The sequence below is a fragment of the Schistocerca piceifrons genome, chromosome 4, assembly GCF_021461385.2.
Source record: "Schistocerca piceifrons isolate TAMUIC-IGC-003096 chromosome 4, iqSchPice1.1, whole genome shotgun sequence".
In the NCBI taxonomy this organism is placed as follows: Eukaryota; Metazoa; Arthropoda; class Insecta; order Orthoptera; family Acrididae; genus Schistocerca; species Schistocerca piceifrons.
Window position 1 is genome coordinate 232594870 of NC_060141.1, and position 20795 is coordinate 232615664.

Genomic DNA, 20795 nt, shown 5'->3' on the forward strand with positions numbered 1-20795 from the left:
TTGATGAGAGAGAAACCTCCATTCATAGCTTTAGTATATCATATATACTATATCTCTAGTCAACATTCCTTTTTCTCAACACATAATAATCGTACAGTGGTTAATTAAGTACCGTTAGAAACTCATTTAACCGGCTTCTGAGATTGTATAGCGATTTTTCCCTAAGACTTACTATTTGTGGAAAATTTTAACATGAAATAGACTATTAACTAGCACAGGAAAAAGGGCGTCATGGATGCCCAGCTTCGTACCTGTTGTTTACGAAGGTACCTTATTGACAAGAAATTAGAGACTCCCTTTCCAAATTATGTTATTACGAATACCATTTCTTTTGTTTTAATACACTTATTAACAGGATAATTTGTAAAGAATCGCATTCGATAATAACCGTGACCAGTGCGGTAGTTCGTAACTCTACCCGTCGTACATGTTGGCTTTTCTAAATAAATATATTTTCCAAAATGACTAACACATTTTTCATGTCGCCATGAATTGTTATTTACCTACTGCTACTATGGCCTAACGTGCTTCTGTAACTGAAAACCGCCGTCTGCTTCACGTCTGCTGTGCAGCGAGCTACCTTAATTTAAATATTAACTGTATTTTTCTTAGTTGTCACTTCCTCTTCCGTGTGTTTTTGCTTTTAGGAAGCTTTATTTGTCGAGTGCTACTAATAGTGTTCCATAGATTTCGTGTTTGTTTTGAATACAGTCAGAGAGAGTCCCTTTAGTCAACCATAGTGCCAGTAGTGCTAGTGTTTGTTTTCAATACAGTCCAGAGACAGGTAGTGTTATTTTCTTTGTTTTCTACAAGAAGTGGCTAGCAATCACAGTTTAGTCAATAGTCAGCCGCCTTTAGTGAATTAGCAGTCTAGTTAAAAGTTGATTAACTCTCTTCAGTAAATTGATTCTTTAGGATGAATAGGATGTGTGACTGGTGTGTATGGACGCAGGAATAGCTGGCCACTGTTCGCGAACAGCTGAACGTGTTGATGGCCGCGTTCAGCCGTCTTCACGCTGCTGCCTCGGAGTGTAGCGGCAGTGGGGAGTCTGGTGCGTCGCAAGGTACACCCCAGGTGTTACATGCTTCACCCAGTGTCCCTGCTGTCGAGATATCTTCGCGGGTACCGGGCGCGGTTGGGCCACCCTCTCCCCAATGGGAGTGGCGGGTTCAGCGGCGTTCGCGGCGCACGAGGCGGAGGGTCAATGTGGAGGCTGGCCGTGTGGCATCGCCCGCTCTACCTGTGAGTGGACATGTGGCTGCTCCTTCAGCGAGGTCCGAGCAGGCATACGGGGGGAGGGGTTTATTAGTTATTGGGAGCTCCAACGTCAGGCGGTGATGGAGCCCCTTAGGGATATAGCGGAAAGGTCGGGGAAGAAGGCCAGTGTTCACTCTGTCTGCTTGCCGGGGGGTCTCATCCGAGATATGGAGGAGGCCCTACCGGCGGCGATAGAGAGCACTGGGTGCACCCGACTGCAAATTGTTGCTCATGTCGGCACCAATGACTCCTGCCGTCTGGGTTCAGAGGTCATCCTCAGTTCGTACAGGCGGTTGGCGGAATTGGTGAAGGCGGAAACCCTCGCTCGCGGGGTGGAATCAGAGCTAACTATTTGTAGTATCGTTCCCAGAATCGATCGCGGTCCTCTGGTTTGGAGCCGAGTGGAAGGATTAAACCAGAGGCTCAGACGATTCTGCGGACATACGGGGTGCAAATTTCTCGACCTCCGCTATCGGGTGGAGAAATGTAGGGTCCCCCTGAATAGGTCAGGCGTGCACAACACGCCGGAAGCGGCTACAAGGGTAGCGGAGTACGTGTGGAGTGCACATGGGGGTTTTTTAGGTTAGAGAACTCCCTCCCTAGGCCCGACAAGACGCCTCCTGAGACGCGGCAAGGTAGGAGTAGGCAAAATGCAACAGGGAATAAAAATATTAATGTGCTAATAGTAAACTGCAGGAGCGTCTATAGAAAGGTCCCAGAACTGCTGTCATTAATAAACGGTCATGACGCCCATATAGTACTAGTGACAGAAAGTTGGCTGAAACCAGACGTAAACAGTAATGAAATCCTAAACTCAGATTGGAATGTGTACCGCTGGACAGTGAAGGGGGAGGCGTGTTTATAGCGATAAGAAGTGCAATAGTATCGAAGCAAATTGACGGAGATCCGAGATGTGAAATGATTTGGGTGAAGGTCACGGTTAAAGCAGGATCAGACATGGTAATTGGATGTCTTTATAGGCCCCCTGGCTCAGCAGCTGTTGTGGCTGAGCACCTGAAGGATAATTTGGAAAATATTTCGAGTAGATTTCCCCACCATGTTATAGTTCTGGGTGGAGATTTTAATTTGCCGAATATAAACTGGGAGACTCAAACGTTCATAACGGGTGGCAGGGACAAAGAATACAGTAAAATTTTTTTAAGTGCTTTATCTGAAAACGACCTTGAGCAGTTAAACAGAGAACCGACTCGTGGCGATAACATATTAGACCTTCTGGTGACAAACAGACCCGAGTTATTTGAAACAGTTAACGCAGAACAGGGAATCAACGATCATAAAGCGGTTACTGCATCGATGATTTCAGCCGTAAATAGAAATATTAAAAAAGGTAGGAAGATTTTTCTGTTTAGCAAAAGTGACAAAAAGCAGATTACAGAGTACCTAACGGCTCAACACAAAAGTTTTGTCTCAAGTACAGATAGTGTTGAGGATCTGTGGACAAAGTTCAAAACCATCGTACAATATGCGTTAGATGAGTATGCGCCAAGCAAGACCGTAAGAGATGGAAAAGAGCCACCGTGGTACAACAAACGAGTTAGAAAACTGCTGCGGAAGCAAAGGGAACTTCACAGCAAACATAAACATAGCCAAAGCCTTGCAGACAAACAAAGATTACGCGAAGCGAAATGTAGTGTCAGGAGGGCTATGCGAGAGGCGTTCAATGAATTCGAAAGTAAAATTCTATGTACTGATTTGGCAGAAAATCCTAAGAAATTCTGGTCTTATGTCAAAGCCATAGGTGGATCAAAACAAAATATCCAGACACTCTGTGACCAAAATGGTACTGAAACAGAGGATGACAGACTAAAGGCCGAAATACTAAATGTCTTTTTTCCAAGCTGTTCCACAGAGGAAGACTGCATTGTAGTTCCGTCTCTAGATTGTCGCACAGATGACAGAATGGTAGATATCGAAATAGACGACAGAGGGATAGAGAAACAATTAAAATCGCTCAAAAGAGGGAAGGCCGCTGGACCTAGTGGGATAACAGTTCTATTTTACACAGAGTACGTGAAGGAACTTGCCCTCCATCTTGCAGCGGTGTACCGTAGGTCTCTAGAAGAGCGTAGCGTTCCAAAGAATTGGAAAAGGGCGGAGGTCATCCCTGTTTTCAAGAAGGAACGTCGAACAGATGTGCAGATATCTCTAACGTCGATCAGTTGTAGAATTTTTGAACACGTATTATGTTCGAGTATAATGACTTTTCTGGAGACTAGAAATCTACTCTGTAGGAATCAGCATGGGTTTCGAAAAAGACGGTCGTGTGAAACCCAGCTCGCGCTATTCGTCCACGAGACTCAGAGGGCCATAGACACGGGTTCCCAGGTAGATGCCGTATTTCTTGACTTCCGCAAGGCGTTCGATACAGTTCCCCACAGTCGTTTAATGAACAAAGTAAGAACATATGGACTATCAGACCAATTGTGTGATTGGATTGAGGAGTTCCTAGATAACAGAACGCAGCATGTCATTCTCAATGGAGAGAAGTAAGAGTGATTTCAGGTGTGCCACAGGGGAGTGTCATGGGACCGTTGCTGTTCGCAACATACATAAATGACCTGGTGGATGACATCGGAAGTTCACTGAGGCTTTTTGCAGATGATGCTGTGGTGTATCGAGAGGTTGTAACAATGGAAAATTGTACTGAAATGCAGGAGGATCTGCAGCGAATTGACGTATGGTGCAGGGAATGGCAATTGAATCTCAAAGTAGACAAGTGTAATGTGCTGCGAATACACAGAAAGATAGATCCCTTATCATTTAGCTACAAAATAGCAGGTCAGCAATTGGAAACAGTTAATTCCATAAATTATCTGGGAGTACGCATTAGGAGTGATTTAATATGGAATGATCATATAAAGTTGATCGTCGTTAAAGCAGATGCCAGACTGAGATTCATTGGAAGAATCCTAAGGAAATGCAATCCAAAAACAAAGGAAGTAGGTTGCAGTACACTCGTTCGCCCACTGCTTGAATACTGCTCAGCAGTGTGGGATTCGTACCAGATAGGGTTGATAGAAGAGATAGAGAAGATCCAACGGAGAGCAGCGCGCTTCGTTACAGGATCATTTAGTAATCGCGAAAGCGTTACGGAGATGATAGATAAACTCCAGTGGAAGACTCTGCAGGAGAGACGCTCAGTAGCTCGGTACGGGCTTTTGTTAAAGTTTCGAGAACATACCTTCGCCGAAGAGTCCAGCAGTATATTGCTCCCTCCTACGTATATCTCGCGAAGAGACCATGAGGATAAAATCAGAGAGATTAGGGCCCACACAGAAGCAAACAGACAATCCTTCTTTCCACGAACAATACGAGACTGGAATAGAAGGGAGAACCGGTAGAGGTACTGAGGGTACCCTCCGCCACACACCGTCAGGTGGCTTGCGGAGTATGGATGTAGATGTAGATGTAGATGTAGATGTAATCAGTTAGCAGTGTTTCAGAGGTACCTTTGTCCTGAAATTGGTACTAGCATTTGATTAATGCTGATACTTCTTATTCGACGCAAATTATGTTATGTGTATTATTGGCCCTACTGGTTAAAGTGTAAGACTTTCATTTTTTTTCTTTATTGATTTTCAATTCCCCCCGAAGGGGGCGGGCTGGCAGCTGCTTACTACGCTGCTCTACAGCCTACAGACTTTTTTTAAATAAAGGAAGAAGAAAGAAACAAGGAAAAACAGGCGATAAAATGATGATTTAAAGTGTAAAATGGCGTAAAATTGCGGAAAGTTAAAACAGAAAGCAAAAGGGGTTGGCAATGTAGATAAAATACACAGGAATCAGACAATTAACATAGTAGACACACAATTAAAAAACATGGCGACAGTCTGGTTTCTGTTCACAAGAGATAAAAGGCACACCCAGCGACAGTATGATGGCCGTTCGCAACAAGTCCCAAAAAACAACACGGAACACTCACTGTAAAACATGCACTGTAGAACACTCACTGTAGAACGCTGCACGAAAGTGGCAGCACAAAGACGACACTCCCGAGCCAAAGGCAGATGGGGGGGGGGGGGACTGCAGGAGGGGAAAAACAAGGAGGGAGGAGTGGAAAAAACGAAAAGGGGGGGAACCAAGGAGGGAGAGGACTAATAAAGGGGGAGAAGGGCTGATGCGAGAGGGAAAGAGAGGAGGCCGAGGAGGGAAATGGAAAAGGATGCGGGGGAGAGAAGGGGGCAAAGAGAGGGGAGGTGGGGAAGAAAGAGGATGGAAGAGGGGGGGGGAGCCGGGGAAAAGGACAGAGGAAAGGAGGGGGAGTGAGGATCAGAGTTGATAGGAGGGGTAAATGGAGGGAGAGAGGGCATCATCCGTGAGGGGGAGTTGATGGAAGCCACCTTGGGAAAGGAGATGTAGGGTGTAGAGATGGAGGGCAGGGGGACACAATGGTGAAGACGTGGCAGGGGGCGGGGATCGGAGAGGAGAGGAACCAGGGGGTGAGGGGGTTCAAGACGCTGGGAGGTGTAGAGGATGCGTATATGTTCGAGGAAGAGGAGCAGATGGGGGAAAGGAATGAGATCATAGAGGATCCGCGTGGGGGACGGGAGGCGTATACGGAAGACGAGGCGGAGCGCATGACGCTCAAGGATCTGGAGGGACTTATAGAATTTGGGGGGGGGGGGCAGATATCCAGGCAGGACTGGCATAACAGAGGATGGGATGGATTAAGGATTTGTAGGTGTGGAGGATGGTAGAGGGGTGCAACCTCCATGTCCAGCTGGAGAGGAGTTTGAGGAGTCGGAGGCAGTTGTGGGCTTTGGATTGGATGGAGCGGAGATGAGGGATCAAGGTGAGGTGACGGTCAATGGTGAGGCCAAGGTAGGTGAGGGTGGGGGTGAGGCGGACAGGACGGGCACAGACAGTAAGGGAGAAATCCAGGAGGCGGAAGGAGCGAGTGGTACGACCTACGATGATTGCCTGGGTCTTGGAAGGGTTGAGTTTCAGGAGCCACTGGTTACACCATGCAGCAAAAAGGTCAAGGTGATTCTGGAGAAGGCGTTGGGACCGTTGGAGGGTAGGAGCGAGGGCGAGAAATGTGGTGTCATCAGCATATTGCAAGAGGTGCACTGGAGGGGGGGGGGGGGTTGGGGCATATCTGCCGTGTACAGGAGGTAGAGGAGAGGGGAGAGGACAGAGCCCTGGGGCACACCTGCAGAGGGGTAGAAGGTGTAGGAAGTGGCATTATGGATGATAACATAGGAGGGGCGGTGGGAGAGGAAGGAGGCCACCAGACGGATGTAGTTGATAGGAAGGGCGTAGGTTTGGAGTTTAAACAGGAGACCGGAATGCCAGGCATGGTCGTAGGCCTTTCCGAGGTCAAGGGAGACAAAAATGGCGGAGCAACGGGAGTTAAGCTGGAGGGAGGGGAGATGAGTGAGGCGGAGGTGTTGGTCATCAGCAGAGAAGGAAGGTCGAAAGCCACATTGGGTGTTTAGGAGGAGGCGGTGGTGATGGATTCGCCGGCAAAGGATGGATTCCAAGAGCTTGCTGAACACCGATGTGAGACAGATAGGACGATAGGAAGAGGCATCGGACGGAGGCTTGTTGGGATTGGAGAACATCAGGATACGGGAGGTGACTTTCATTGAATACGAACAGTTTAAACCTTACCTGGAACCAGTATAGCCCTGTGAGAAGAACAGGACCTGTAGAAGTAAAAAGTACGAATTAAAAAAATATAGCAGATTATCATAAAAGAAAAGAACTACTTAGTCATATACAGGGTGGTCCATTGATCACGACCGGGCCAAATATCTCACGAAATAAGCGTCAAACGAAAAAACTACATAGAACTAAACTTGTCTAGCTTGAAGGGGGACACCAGATGGCGCTATGGTTGGCCCGCTAGGTGGCGTTGCCGTAGGTGAAACGGATATCAACTGCATTTTTCTTAATAGGAACCCGCATTTTTATTACGAATTCGAGTAGTACGTAAAGAAATACGAATGTTTTAGTTGGACCACCTTTTTCGCTTTGTGATAGATGGCGCTATAATAGACACAAACGTGTAAGTACGTAGTATCACGTAACATTCCACCAGTGCGAACGGCATTTGCTTCGTGATACATTATCCGTGTTAGAATGGACGGTTTTCCAATTGCGGAAGAGGTCGATATCGCGTTTATGTATGGCTATTGTGCCCAAAATCCCCAACAGGCGTGTGTATGTATGCTGCTCGGTATCCTGGACGACATCATCCAAGTGTCCGGACCTTTCGCCTGATAGTTACGTTATTTAAGGAAACAGGAAGTGTTCAGCCACATGTGAAACGTCAACCAAGACCTGCAGCAAATGATGATTCCCAAGTAGGTGTTATACCTGCTGTCGCGGCTAATCCGCACATCAGTAGCAGACAAATTGCCCGGTCACCATCAATGGACCACCTTGTGTAAATACGCAGTCTACAACACTGATCCTAGGAACACGGTATCGAGAGATAAATCCTTATATAGCGCAGGCACACACTCTGAAAATTCGATGGAATCATATAGCAGCTGTAGCAAAATACTGTACAGTCTTACTACTGGAGCGATGCTAGACAGGCACTCGTTTCAGTTGCACAGCGAGAGACGAATACTGAGCTAGGATAAGGCTCTGTCATAACCTTAACAAATGGAAGACAAACAAGTAAACAGTTCATTATTTCAAAATTAATCGCCGTTACCGTTAACTGTTTTATCCCACTGTGAGAGAAGGTGGTAAGTGCCTTCAAGGACTACTTTTAGTGGTTTCCTAAACCAGTAGATCGAATAATTAATTAGCAAGTACCGAATCTAAATGGGGAAAAAAGAGAGTACAATTACGGTAAAGGGAAGGAACGGTTCACGGGCCAGGCCGTATCCTGGTTAACTATGAGCTGTTGCGTCTCTGTAAATGTCACTTTCTTCCCTTTTTCGTCTATAAGTAATGTCTTACCACCAGAAAATTTCTCCTGTCAACATGGCGGTGGCAGCGTTACACTTCTTACCTTATTGAAAGGCTCCTGCCCGACATTGCTGTATGGATGTATTCGGACAGGTGGGACATTTAGAGACAAGAAACAATTAGCAGAAGTTTGGTCTGATTTAACTCTTCTTCACTACGTAACAAAGTTGAGACAGCGTTTCAAATTTTGGCAGCCACTGATTCACAATACCGATTTATTAATGAAAATAGCCCCATTACTCTTGGTAAGCTGACAGAATAGAGAGAGAATTGAAGACAGTCAACTTGGCTCACTCCAGCCTGTGTCACGTTACAAATACAACAACAATATGGCAACTGACCAATCAGCTACGATGCTTGCTTAAAGAGACAGGGACTGGTTGGACTCAATATTCTGCAAGATATATTAATTTATTAATTAAACCTGTTTTCGGCTTACAATGTCACATTATCGTCGTAAAAGAAGTTGCAACATTTGTAGATAACATTGTAAGAGATGTTACTCATCCAGAGTGAGGTAAAAACACAGAATAAATATTATTTTTGACATTGGAATCAAAGATAATGCAATTATATTATGAAAATGAAAGGTGCTACTCACCATAGAGCGGAGATGCAGAGTCGTAGACAGGCAGAACAGAAAGCCTGTCACAAATAAGCTTTCTGCCAGCAAGGCCTTCGTCAAGAATAGTCGACACACACACGCACACACGCAAACGCAACTCACAGACACATGATTGTAGTCTCTGGCAACTGAAGTCTGTCGTCTATTCTCTGTATTTTAAGTTTAGCAGAACCAAGTGCTATAATTTTTCCATAAAACGACGGGTGCATTAAATTTCACTCAAAACAGGAGTAGATTTTTCTCGAAACGTAGAAACAGATTAGAGATGTTTTATAATATAAATGGGCACAAAACTTGTGTTGCCGCAAACTGGCCGCAAACATCCTGACTCGGAGTATTAAGCAATGACGTGGTCAAATAGATGGAAGTTTCAGATGTAGTTCAACAAACAACCATGGTTAGTTCTAACCAACTACACTCTTCAGTAATCATGCAGTGTTGGAATACGTTGTAGTAGCTGAGTTTCAGCAGAACGTGATTCTACGGGATTATGTTTTATAGTCTGTGAAATTATCATCTGAAACGTCTGTATGGTTTGAACTTTCTCAGATGTCTTCCTGTAGCGGATGACAGTAACTATAGCTTAGTTGAGCTGTTCATACAGGGTACATTAAGTTCTTCACATTTGGCTCTGAGCACTATGGGACTTAACATCTGAGGTCATCAGTCCCCTAGAACTTAGAACTACTTAAACCTAACTAACCTAAGGACATCACACACATCCATGCCCGAGGCAGGATTCGAACCTGCGTCCGTAGCAGTCGCGCGGATCCGGACTGAGCGCCTATAACCGCTAGACCACCGCGGCCGGCTCTTCACATTTCCTGGTGTACTGCTCTTAGGACACCATCGAAAGAATAGGACACAATTGTTCCGAAATTTCGGATTTAATTCATTTAAGATGGGATACTGGAACTGCTGGGGACTTTTTCCCATGTCGGTTAAATCCCAGGTTTAGCACTCATTTGAGCACAGAAGACAGATCGTCATTCATGCCGTCGATGACCGTTTTGATGTATTCCGGTGTGGAATTAAGATAGGGATGAAGGTTGTTGGCGCAGAAATTATAGATGCTTGTAGGAGCACAAAATCAGCTGCACGTCATTGATGTACAAGGAAAAGAATAGTGGTCTCAGGATTAAGACTTGTGGCTGTGCTGAGAGGATATCGTTCCAGAACGGCTCCTCATCCCATGTCTGATTTGCAAATGGCTTTCAAAACACTACGGCACACTATCTGAATAATTTAGCTGGTGCATGTTTTCTAACATATTTAGCAAAGCTGGCAGTGTAAAATGCTTTTCTGAAGTGCTACAGTGTCAGTATTTGAGCATCACGGTTGCCCGTAGCTTAATTCAGGTCATCAGTTACCTTAATTAGTGTAGTGTTTACGAAGCGTAGCCTGATATTTGTCGTGTAAGTTGAATTTCCGGAAGTATTCAGTCAGATGATAGCGAATAATATATTACTGGGCTTTGGACATGGAGGGTAAGAAACTGGTTGGGCAGAAGTCACAAATTTATAGTGGAATTTCATTCTTAGGGACAGGCATGACCGCACTACTTTGCAACTGAGATGGTTATCTACCGCTCACGAGTGAAAAATTCAATGTATGTCTTTTAAGACTAGGAAGAAAAGACGCAATCTAATCATAACTATCTGGCCAGTTGTCAGTGAATTCTTATATGGGGTGCTCCATCCCTGACGACGGCTCGAACGGTGATGGGGACACTTTAAGGCAGGTTTTTTAATCCTGGAAAATCAAAAATACATTACGGTAGGCGCGTGCTCTACTCTGGGCTGCCGCGTCACCTTTTCTCTTTGCCTTTGAAGAAAACGAAAACATAAAAGCAAGAAATGCGAAAGGTACATCACAGAAGCCACTGCATAAAAAGATGTTACGCTTATTTTCTTTTGAGAAATGAAATGTGCAACTAATCTTGAAGTTTAATGTACAGATCATTTTGGACTCCTGCCACCGACCACTGCAACCTCTCTCCTTCCTTGTTTGCGTCCGTGCTGACTTCCACAGTAGCGACGCAACACTCTGTACTTCAGTAATGGTGCTGCACAAATGGCAGTTAACAACCTAAAGGAATTCGCCAAATCTGTAATCTACCCTCGCACAACCATAGGGTGTAGCGTGTTAAACACTGCAAATCTCTTGTTTCAGGTTATTCGAAATCCAGTGGCGTCGCTCTTTACTATTCCTTTATCTTTTCTTACCCCTGACCACGGCAGAGTGCAGATAAAGTGGAACTGATCGACCATTGTACCACATACACTACTGGCCATTAAAATTTCTACTCCAGGAAGAAATGCAGATGATACACGGGTATTCATTGGGCAAATATACTATACTAGAACTGATATGTGATTACATTTTCGCGAAATTTGGGTGAATTGATCCTGATGAATCAGTACCCAGATCAACCACCTCTAACCGAAATAACGGCGTAGATACGCCTGGGCATTGAGTTAAACAGAGCTTGGATGGCGTGTACAGGTACAGGTGCCCATGCAGCTTCAACACGATACCACAGTTCATCAAGAGTAGTGACTGGCGTATTGTGACGAGCCAGCTGCTCGGCGACCATTGACCAGACGTTTTCAACTGGTGAGAGATCTGGAGGATGTGCTGGCCAGGCCAGCAGTCGAACATTTTCTGTATCCAGAAAGTCCCGTACAGGACATGCAATATGCTGTCGTGCATTATCCTGCTGAAATGTAGGGTTTCGCAGGGATCGAATGAAGGGTAGAGCCACGGGTCATAACACGTCTGGAACGTAACGTTCACTATTCAGAGTGCCGTCAGTGCTAACAAGAGGTGACCGAGACGTGTAACCATTGGCACCCCATACCATCACGCCGGGTGATACGCCAGTGACGCGATGACGAATACACGCTTCCAATGTGCGTTAACAGCGATGTCGCCAAACACGGATGCGACATCATGATGCTGTAAACAGAAACTGGATTCATCCGAAAAAATGATGTTTTGCCATTCGTGCACCCAGGTTCGTCGTTGAGTACACCGTCACAGGCGCACATGTCTCCGATGCAGCGTCAAGGGTAACCGCAGCCATGGCCTCCGAAGTGATAGTCCATGCTGCTGCAAACGTTGTCGAACTGTTCGTGCTGATGGTTGTTGTCTTGCAAACGTCCCCATCTGTTGACTCAGGGATCGAGACGTGGGTGCACGATCCGTTACAGCCATCCGGATAAGATGCCTGTCATATCGACTGCTAGTGATACGAGGCCGTTGGGATCCAGCACGGCATTCCGTATTACCCTCCTGAAGCCACCGATTCAATATTCTGCTAACAGTCATTGGATCTCGACCAATGCGAGCAGCAATGTCGCGATACCATAAACCGCAATCGCGACAGGATACAATCCGACCTTTATCAAAGTCGGAAACGTGATGGTACGCATTTCTCCTCCTTACACAAGGCATCACAATAACGTTTCACCAGGCAACGCCCGTCAACTGCTGCTTGTGTTTGAGAATTCGGTTGGAAACTTTCCTCACGTCAGAATGTTGTAGGTGTCGCCACCGGCGCCAACCTAGTGTGAATGCTTTGAAAAGCTACTCATTTGCATATCACAGCATCTTCTTCCTATCGGTTAAATCTATCGTCTGTAGCACGTCATCTTCGTGGTGTAGCAATTTAAATGGCCAGTAGTGTACTTTTCAATGTGCTAGCTTGGCTACTCAAACCACTTTTCAACTCACGAGTGATTTCTTCTGCTGATTTCATGCGATTTCTTACAACGACTCTTCGGCATGTTCGACGCTGACAGTCCTTCAGCACAGAGGTCTGCCCGGTGTTGTTTATAAGTAGTTTGTTCCTTCCTGCTTCCGCTTTACTGCCACATCACCAAAGGTCGAATGCGCAGTCGTAAAAGGGTTGAATGTCCCTGGCATATTTGTTACACAGGGGACATAGAATTGCGAGCCACATTCGAAGCTACTGAGTCCTTCTGACTGAACCAGTCTGCTGCTACTACTACGCACTCCTGCAAACACAGTAATCACCACGTGCTTTTATTCTGTCAAGTACAACTCTCATGCCATCTATCGATGAATTTCGCATTACATTGGGTTGTCCGGATACTTTGATCGGTTAGTGTAACTAAAGACTTCAGTTTATTCGCAGAGCGTGTGTTTAGCATATATCACAGGACAACAGTTAAGTATCCTGCAAGATGTGTTAAATACATAAAATCAAATACTTGAAAATGGCGTAATAGGCCGAAACGTGGATTGTACTTAAATAAACAACAGAACAGTCACCTGCTGGTGTGGCCCTTTGAAATAAGTTTGTTGGTAGGTGTGTGGAGGTGTGTGACATTATACGCCTATGTACAGGTGTTGTAATTCGCGTAAATAATGGGCCGCTGATTTGCGCACGTGGTGATGACGCCCGACAGTGACCCAGAGGGGTTCCACAGGCATAAGGCGAATCTGGCCGCCGAGGCATCAGCGTGAGTTAACTACAATGCTCTTCAAAGCACTGTACCACGGGTCTGTCTCCGAGACACGGACAATTATACTTCTGAATTATGACATCGCCGTCGAAGAAGACATCAAGCATGAAGCAGGTGGTTCGTAGCTGCCAGCGTGTTTTCGATTACTGCCACAAGCCCTATGTAACAGCAGCATGATGTCCAAGGTCAAGTTGTATAGGTAAATACATGGACTCCACATAAATATGGAAACGCAGCGAGAAATGCAAGCTTGAAAATATACGCAGATGCTAGCCACTCCTGAAAGGTGCACTGTAGTATTTTACTTGGAACGGCTCAGGTGCAATGTCCTCAATGAGTTACAGATGTTATTCGTGGTCTGGGCAATATCACGTGTAGTTGTGAGTGCATTACGTCGGAGCTAAGCGAATTCGATTGTCGACAGTTATTCGTGCTCGTATCGTGGGCGCCTCTGTAGCCAAGGTAGGTTGGTATTTCAAGAGGCGGCGTATCGAAGATATAAATCGCATGCAGGGAAAGCGGAAAAGCGCCATCCCCTACGTTACGACGTGGACGAAAATGTATGTTGAGTGATTGTGACAGACGGTCATTAAAGAGGACTGTGACAAGAAATAAAAGGACGACGACTGTGAAAGTCATTGCATAACTGAATTTCGTGCTCGTGGATCATGCTTGCACCGAAACAAAAAAGTGCTCCCCAAGCTGGAAAGTACTGACTGAGCTCGATTCCTAAACCACGCCGTAATAGGGAAATGCGGTACCGAGCCATAAAATATGGCATACGCAGCAACGGGGAAAAATTCATTTGGTCGGATGGGTCTTGTTTCATACGGTTTCCAACATCAGACCGAGTTTGCGTCTGGCGTACGATGTGACCAGCTTACGATGCACACTGCTTGCTGCCAAGAGTGAAACATGGTGAGGCTTCTGTGATGATTTGAGCGGTCATTTCACGTTATTCCATGGTCATATGGTTATTCTGCAAGGTCGCATTACTGCTAAGGATTTTGTGACCATTTTGGGTGATCACGTCCTTCCCATACTAGTGTTTGTTCCCCACTGGTGATGCTGTGTTCATAGGAGACAGCGTCCCAGTTCACAAAGCATGCATCTTACAGGACTTCTTTAGTGAGCACAAGGATGTATAGCCGCATCCACCGTGACGACCTCAATCGCCAGATCTCAATATGTGGTCTAATTTAGACAGAAGTGTATGTAATCGCTATCACCTCCATCATCATTATCCCAACTAGCCATCGTTTCGCAGGAATAGTGCTATAAGAGTCCCTTGAAACCTTTACAGAATCTATATTCACTATTTCCTGACAACTGGAAGTCGTTTTGAATGCGATATGTTTTTATCCATCGTATTAGGCAAGCCAAGTATATTTGGTCGCTTCAGAAGAGGTTCTCATTATTTCTTTCCCGAACGACAGATCTCTGCCTGACAACGATACGGTTTTCTCTCCGTCATCCAGTGAAAAGATTGTCCAACCCGGTTACCGGGATTAGTAACCGACGCCAGTGAAAAGTGACAGGTTAGAATTGTCGAACAGAAAAGGAAAACGTCACTTTACGAAAATCTGTCTTGAAGATTCCGCCTCGAACAATGAGCAATTTGTTATTTTTTTGGGTTTCGTACAACATTCAGTGCCAGCGGAATCATTATAGGAATTCTTCGCAGTCTGTTTGTCTGTCTGTTTTTTCGTCCGACTGTTCAGACCACGACATTCAGAAATGGGACAGGAAGGGGGAGAGCGACGTACAGTTTCACCAGTAGCGCTCTCCGGTGCACACCGTAAGGTAGCTTGCGGAATGTGGATGTGGATTTAGTTCTAGGACACTCTTTGCAAACCACTATGTATGTTGTGCGGAGGTGACGTCTCAAAAAACTTGTTACGAAATTCATGAAGACTTGAAGAAAATCAGTGTCTGTTACAGGGAATAGCTGTTAACTCCGAACTCAAAGTATTGTAATATAAAGCTTATAAATATAACGTGTGATACAATACGCGACTGGCGGTCAATTAATGCAAACAGTCACAAACTTCAAGTATCCAATTTCATTTTCCCGACCCATTCAAGGTGTAACTACACGCCAGTATGTTCTTGGGGGAGGCGGACACCAGATTCAGGTTTGATAGCATAATGTCTTTTTTCCTTAAGTCACTAGCCTTTTGACCGGTTTGATGCAGTCTGCCACGAATTACTCTCCAACGTCTTCAGCCAACGGACTTGCCTCAGAGGTAACACTGGTTCCCGTCAGATTACCGAAGTAATGTGTTGTCGGGCTTGGCTAACACCTGGATGTCTGACTGTCCGGTCTGCCGAGCGTTGTTAGCAAGCAAGGTGCACTCGGCCCTTATGAGACAAATTGAGGAGCTACTTGATTAAGAAGTAGCGGCTACGGTCATGGAAACTGACAACTACCTGAAGAGCGGAGTGTTGGTCAGACGCCCCTCCATGCCCGCAACCAGTGACGCTTACAGGCTGTGGATCACGGGGGTTGGTCAGTACCTTAGAGTCTTCCGAGACCTGTTCGATCGGAGTTTAGTTTTAAGTTATCCTCTTCATCTCAGATTAGCATCTGTACCATACATCCTCAAGTATTTGTTGGGTATGTTCCAATCTCTGTCTTCCTGTACAGTTTTTACACTCTACAACTTTTCTAATAGTATGTACAATAGAAGTTACTCCCCGACGTCTTAACACACGTTCTGTTATCGTGTCCCTCCTTTTTGTCAGTGTTTTCCATACGTTCCTTTCCTCGCCGATTCTCCGATGAAATTTCCCATTACCTACGTTACTAGCATCCATAATTATAAGCATTGTTCTGTAGCATGACATCTCAGAGACTCTGATATTCTTTCTCTTCCAGTTTTCCCAAAATCAGATATTTACTGTGCTACAAACGTACATTCTTATAAATTTCTTCCTCAAATTGCAGCCTATGTTTGATACTAGTACACTTCTTCTCTTGACCAGGGATTCCCTTTTTGCTAGTGCTAGTCTGCTCTTTATGTCCACTATGCTTCGCCCATCAAGGGTTATTTTGCTACCACGGAAGCAAAAAAAAAAACAGAGTTCCTAAATTTCGTCTACTTCGGGATCACAAGTTTTCATGTTACACGATGTATGGACTGAACACTAGGAGCGAAAGACTGCATACCCGTCTTACATACTTCTTAAGCCGAGCAATTCGTTCTTTGTCTTCTGGTCTTCATTTTTTCCTCTTGGTTCCTGTAAATAATGTATACAAAATGTGTGTTTCCCTGTAGCTTACTTCTATTTTTCTCAGACTTTACATCTTGAACTATTTTACGTTGTCGAACTCTTTTTCGAGGCCGGAAAATCATATGATGATGTCTTGATTTTTCTTCTGCACAACGTCAGGACTGCCTCTCTGGTACATCTTTCCTAAAGCGAAACTGTTTGCATCTAACAAATTCACATTTTTCTTTTCCCTTCAAATCTAGTTTATTTTTGTCAGCAACTTAAATTCATGAGTTGTTACGCCGATTACGCGGTAGTGCTCTCACTTATCTGCTCTTTTGGCTCAAATGGCTCTGAGCACTATGGCACTCAACATCTGAGGTCATCAGTCCCCTAGACTTAGAACTACTTAAACCTAACTAACTTAAGGACATCACAGATATCTATGCCCGGGGCAGGATTCGAACCTGCAACCGTAGCAGCAGCGTGGTTGCTTACTGAAGCGCCTAGAACCGCTCGGCCACAACGGCTCACTCTATCTTCGGAATAGTGTGGCCGAGATTTTCCCTAAAATATGATGGTATGTCACTGGTCTCACAAATTCTACACATCGATATGAATAGTTCCTTGGTTGCCACTTCCCCAGTTATTTCAGAAATTCCAGTGGAATCTTATTTAATTCTTGTGCCGAATTTGATGTTAAGTCTTTCGAAGCTCTTTCAAATTATGGTTCTAGTACTGGATCCCTTAACTCTCCGTGTCGGCTCCAGTGCGAAGTAAGTGAAATTCAACAGATAGAAACGATTCAATTAAGAATGGCACGGATCGTCACGGGCTTCTTATGCAAGAATGTATCACAGAAGAGAGGCAGTTACGTGGAAGATGTGTGACATTTCAGAGATCCTTAAAAAATTCTTAAATAATTCTTAAATAAATTTTTATATAATTCTGAAATAAATTCCGAAACAGGTAGAGAACCAATCTACTTAATGCATATTATATCTCGTGTAATTTGCCACGACTTTTTAATTAGACGCATTCTGGCCGATTCAGAGGGGTACCACCAACAGTATTTTTCTGACGCAAGATCGGAAAATGTATTCGTAGAGGGAAACCACGCCCGTAAGCACTGCAGAGTGCAATTGTAGATGTAGATGCATCTGCAAGATTTCATCCATTATCAAATGTTGACGTCACCATAACCCCGAAACAGTGACGGATCTCTACAGTTAAAAATAGTGAACATAATCTCCAGTTACTGAGAAAACAAGGCGACAGATGCTCTGAGCAATGACTTACCGCTAAGACAAAGGAGAGCGCGAAGTATGCGGGCGGTGACTTCATGATCGTAGCAGCCAGTGCAGATGGCGTCACCAAAATTCAACAGCGCCTCCGTTTGAGTGTTTATTCTGAAATGAGGTGACACAGAACGTAACAACTGTATAAATCAGATTTCAGGAGTTTATCATCGAAAGAACAGCTGAAGAATATAAAGAAAATGAAATTATATGAGAAGATGAACGATTCAGGCGGATATGTTGCTGAAGAACTGAAGGGCTTACCTGTTTACCAGCGCTGGGTTATGTAGTAGAGTTGTTTCTGCGCTAAAAGTTCCCACACGTGCACCCCGTGCGGAATGACTGTTCTGGGTGCCGCGCCTACTTATATTAGCGTTCTGAGTTCTTACATGGTAGCGTTCGGCACACGGCGTAAAATTATCCAAATAAGAAATTACGCCACTGGGTTTATGGCACCCTTTGTTCTTTATTTAGACAACGGACCACTGCCTGCACGAGTGAAAGTCTTTCGGTTCTAAAAAGCTGCCATATAGCTCGAAGAAAAAGAGACATTGAGTAGAACAATCCAGTATAGTTATGTTTGTGAGCGAATGTTAACTTCTCACAAAGGGGATTGTTCTCAGGTTACGCTCACGAGTGCCGACCGACACACTTCTTTTAGCCCTGCATGCTTTCTGTGTTGTTAAAAACTCATCTGGTACAATGGCGGCATCGTGAAAAGATGTTCCATAGAGGTACAGATTTTCGTTATACTATACTACAAGCACAAAATTATACACAGGGATCGGTCTACATATGGCCCACATTCTCTACATTTTTACCTCGCAAGCCGCCGTACGATGTGTGGAAAAGAGTTAGTGGTGTACCAGTGTCATTCACTTCTTTCACACCCATCCGCGCCCCCGTTTCCACACACTTATCCTTTTTAAGGTCATATGTGGAAAGAAAGACGATTTGTGCCATTCGGTATTAGCCCCAAATTCCCTAATTTTAGTGTTTTCGTCATTAACCGGCATGTACAGGGTGAGGCAGCTAAGACAGCCAACTCCACATATATCCAGAATGAGTAAACATATCGAGGTGAGGGCAATACGGCAAATTTCCCGATGTTTGTAAGTAAATTCCATTGTTTTTAGTCGTCAAATTACAACGACTTTCTTTCTTCTAATGTAACTATACAATTTTTTTTCAGGGCATCTGAAAGAAGCTTTTAATAGAACTTCAGAGACATGACATGTATGAGAATTGATCAAAAGTATCAAGATAACAGCGCCGTAAATCCACTGTTATGCCGTCAGCGGAAGAGATTCCACAGACTTCTGCCCTGTTATAACAAATGCACACAAAAACGTAAGATGAGATGTGGTGCTTGTGTTTACCTGTGCATTTGAAGCCCATCAGCATGTTGCAGCAAACAAATAACTTGGTCTAAAACCAGCAGAGAAAATGAACGTCGTTTATGACGAATGTCTCAAAACTGTTAGAGTAGCACTAAGGTTTTCTGCTGAAGAGTATCCAGATCGCGCCAAGCACTCACGATTTCATTTTGCTACTATTAAAAATTTTAGATTCTAGAAGTGTGGAGAGTAAAATATGCCAAGAAAACAGAACAGCAACTAACGGAAGAAATGGAACTAACATCTTAACAGCATTAACACACAGTGTAAATGACACTAAGAAGCGCCTCGAAAGTTCGAGTGAGATTCATATATCGCTGCAGATACAGATTCATGGCAATTTACATCTTATTTTGGTTGCAGATCTTCGAATGTTATCTCCGAATAGCGCAAAATAATGCAGCATACAAAAATTTTTTAAGGAAAATGTACCGATGAGCGATAATGCTCACCGCATTGCTGCAAAGAATAGTGAGAAATATTAGACAATAAATACTTTCTTACGAACACTTGAACTGTCATACCAAGAAATAACAGTAACAACAAATTTAATGTGAATGTGAACAGGGGTCTGAGGATGAATCTATCGGTTCGAAACCGATATTGGCGCTACTTGTTTAAGTAAGTAGTCTTGTTAACATCAGTTTCCCTCCCCAGTCAGAACATGTGCGTCTTGATGTTGAGTAGAGCCCGTAGATTTATTAAAAATTGTGACTGAGGCAATGATTAAAACATTCATAATGCATTCCTTATAATTTCCATGTATTTTCATGTTGGTTACATGGATAAGTCACAAACTGCAACTTTTGAGTGCGCTGTGTGGGTGACAATACTTGTGGTGGCTTATTCCTTGCATTTAGTAAGAATGGGTATATTAAAAAAAACGGGAGTTTAGTAATTCAGCGTATGACTCCGATTGGCACGTTATTTTCGCTGTTCTATTGGTAAACAAGTCTTGAAAACTATTGTAGCGATGTTGGATATTGTCTGCTGTCAGCTGTCAAAAGGTTTCACGTATATTCGTAGCATCGACAATTATTATTTTTCGTAAAAACGGATTATAGTACTTGCGTTAAATTTTTTTATATAAAAGTAATGAATTGCAGCTATGTTCGTTCGATCAACCAGATCGTTGCCATGGCAACCATCGAAGAGGCTTTGGCACTCTTCACAACACAAATGTTGTTCTGGTCTCTCTACAGATACCACTTCAATGTGGTTGTTCCTACTATACGGCTGTTTGCATCGTAGAGGCACATTGACCACCTCACCTCAGCGAAATCCACGTTTTGTGGAGTAATGACGGTAAATTTAGCTGTAGGAAATGAATACAGGGCAGCAAAGTTTTAGAAATCTGAAATGTTGCTTTTATTGAGTGCTTTAAATAAAACAAGGCTTTACATGTGTTACAAGCGTTTCGAAGAAGACCGTGGAGACCTTAAAGACGACGGGCGCTCATGACGTCCCGCTGCATCATCAACATATGATATCGTGTAAAAATTAAAGAAATAATTTTTAACTATCGCCGAATCATTTTCAGAGAAGTAGCTGATGATATGGATGTAT

General features: G+C 44.2%; 1 protein-coding gene across 1 annotated transcript in view; it reads right to left on the minus strand.

Annotated features, from left to right (window-relative positions):
- The window catches only part of LOC124795745, a 36890-nt gene extending 18735 nt beyond the window's left edge, over window positions 1-18155 (minus strand). Inside the window, exons 1-3 of the mRNA XM_047259828.1 lie at window positions 18097-18155; window positions 17834-17943; window positions 6893-6927 (exon numbers count right to left, since the gene is read on the minus strand). Of these exons, the coding sequence (XP_047115784.1) occupies window positions 6893-6927; window positions 17834-17878 (80 nt within the window). The 5' untranslated portion in view covers window positions 17879-17943; window positions 18097-18155. The remainder of the gene's footprint in view (window positions 1-6892; window positions 6928-17833; window positions 17944-18096) is intronic.
- Window positions 18156-20795: the final 2640 nt, after the last annotated feature.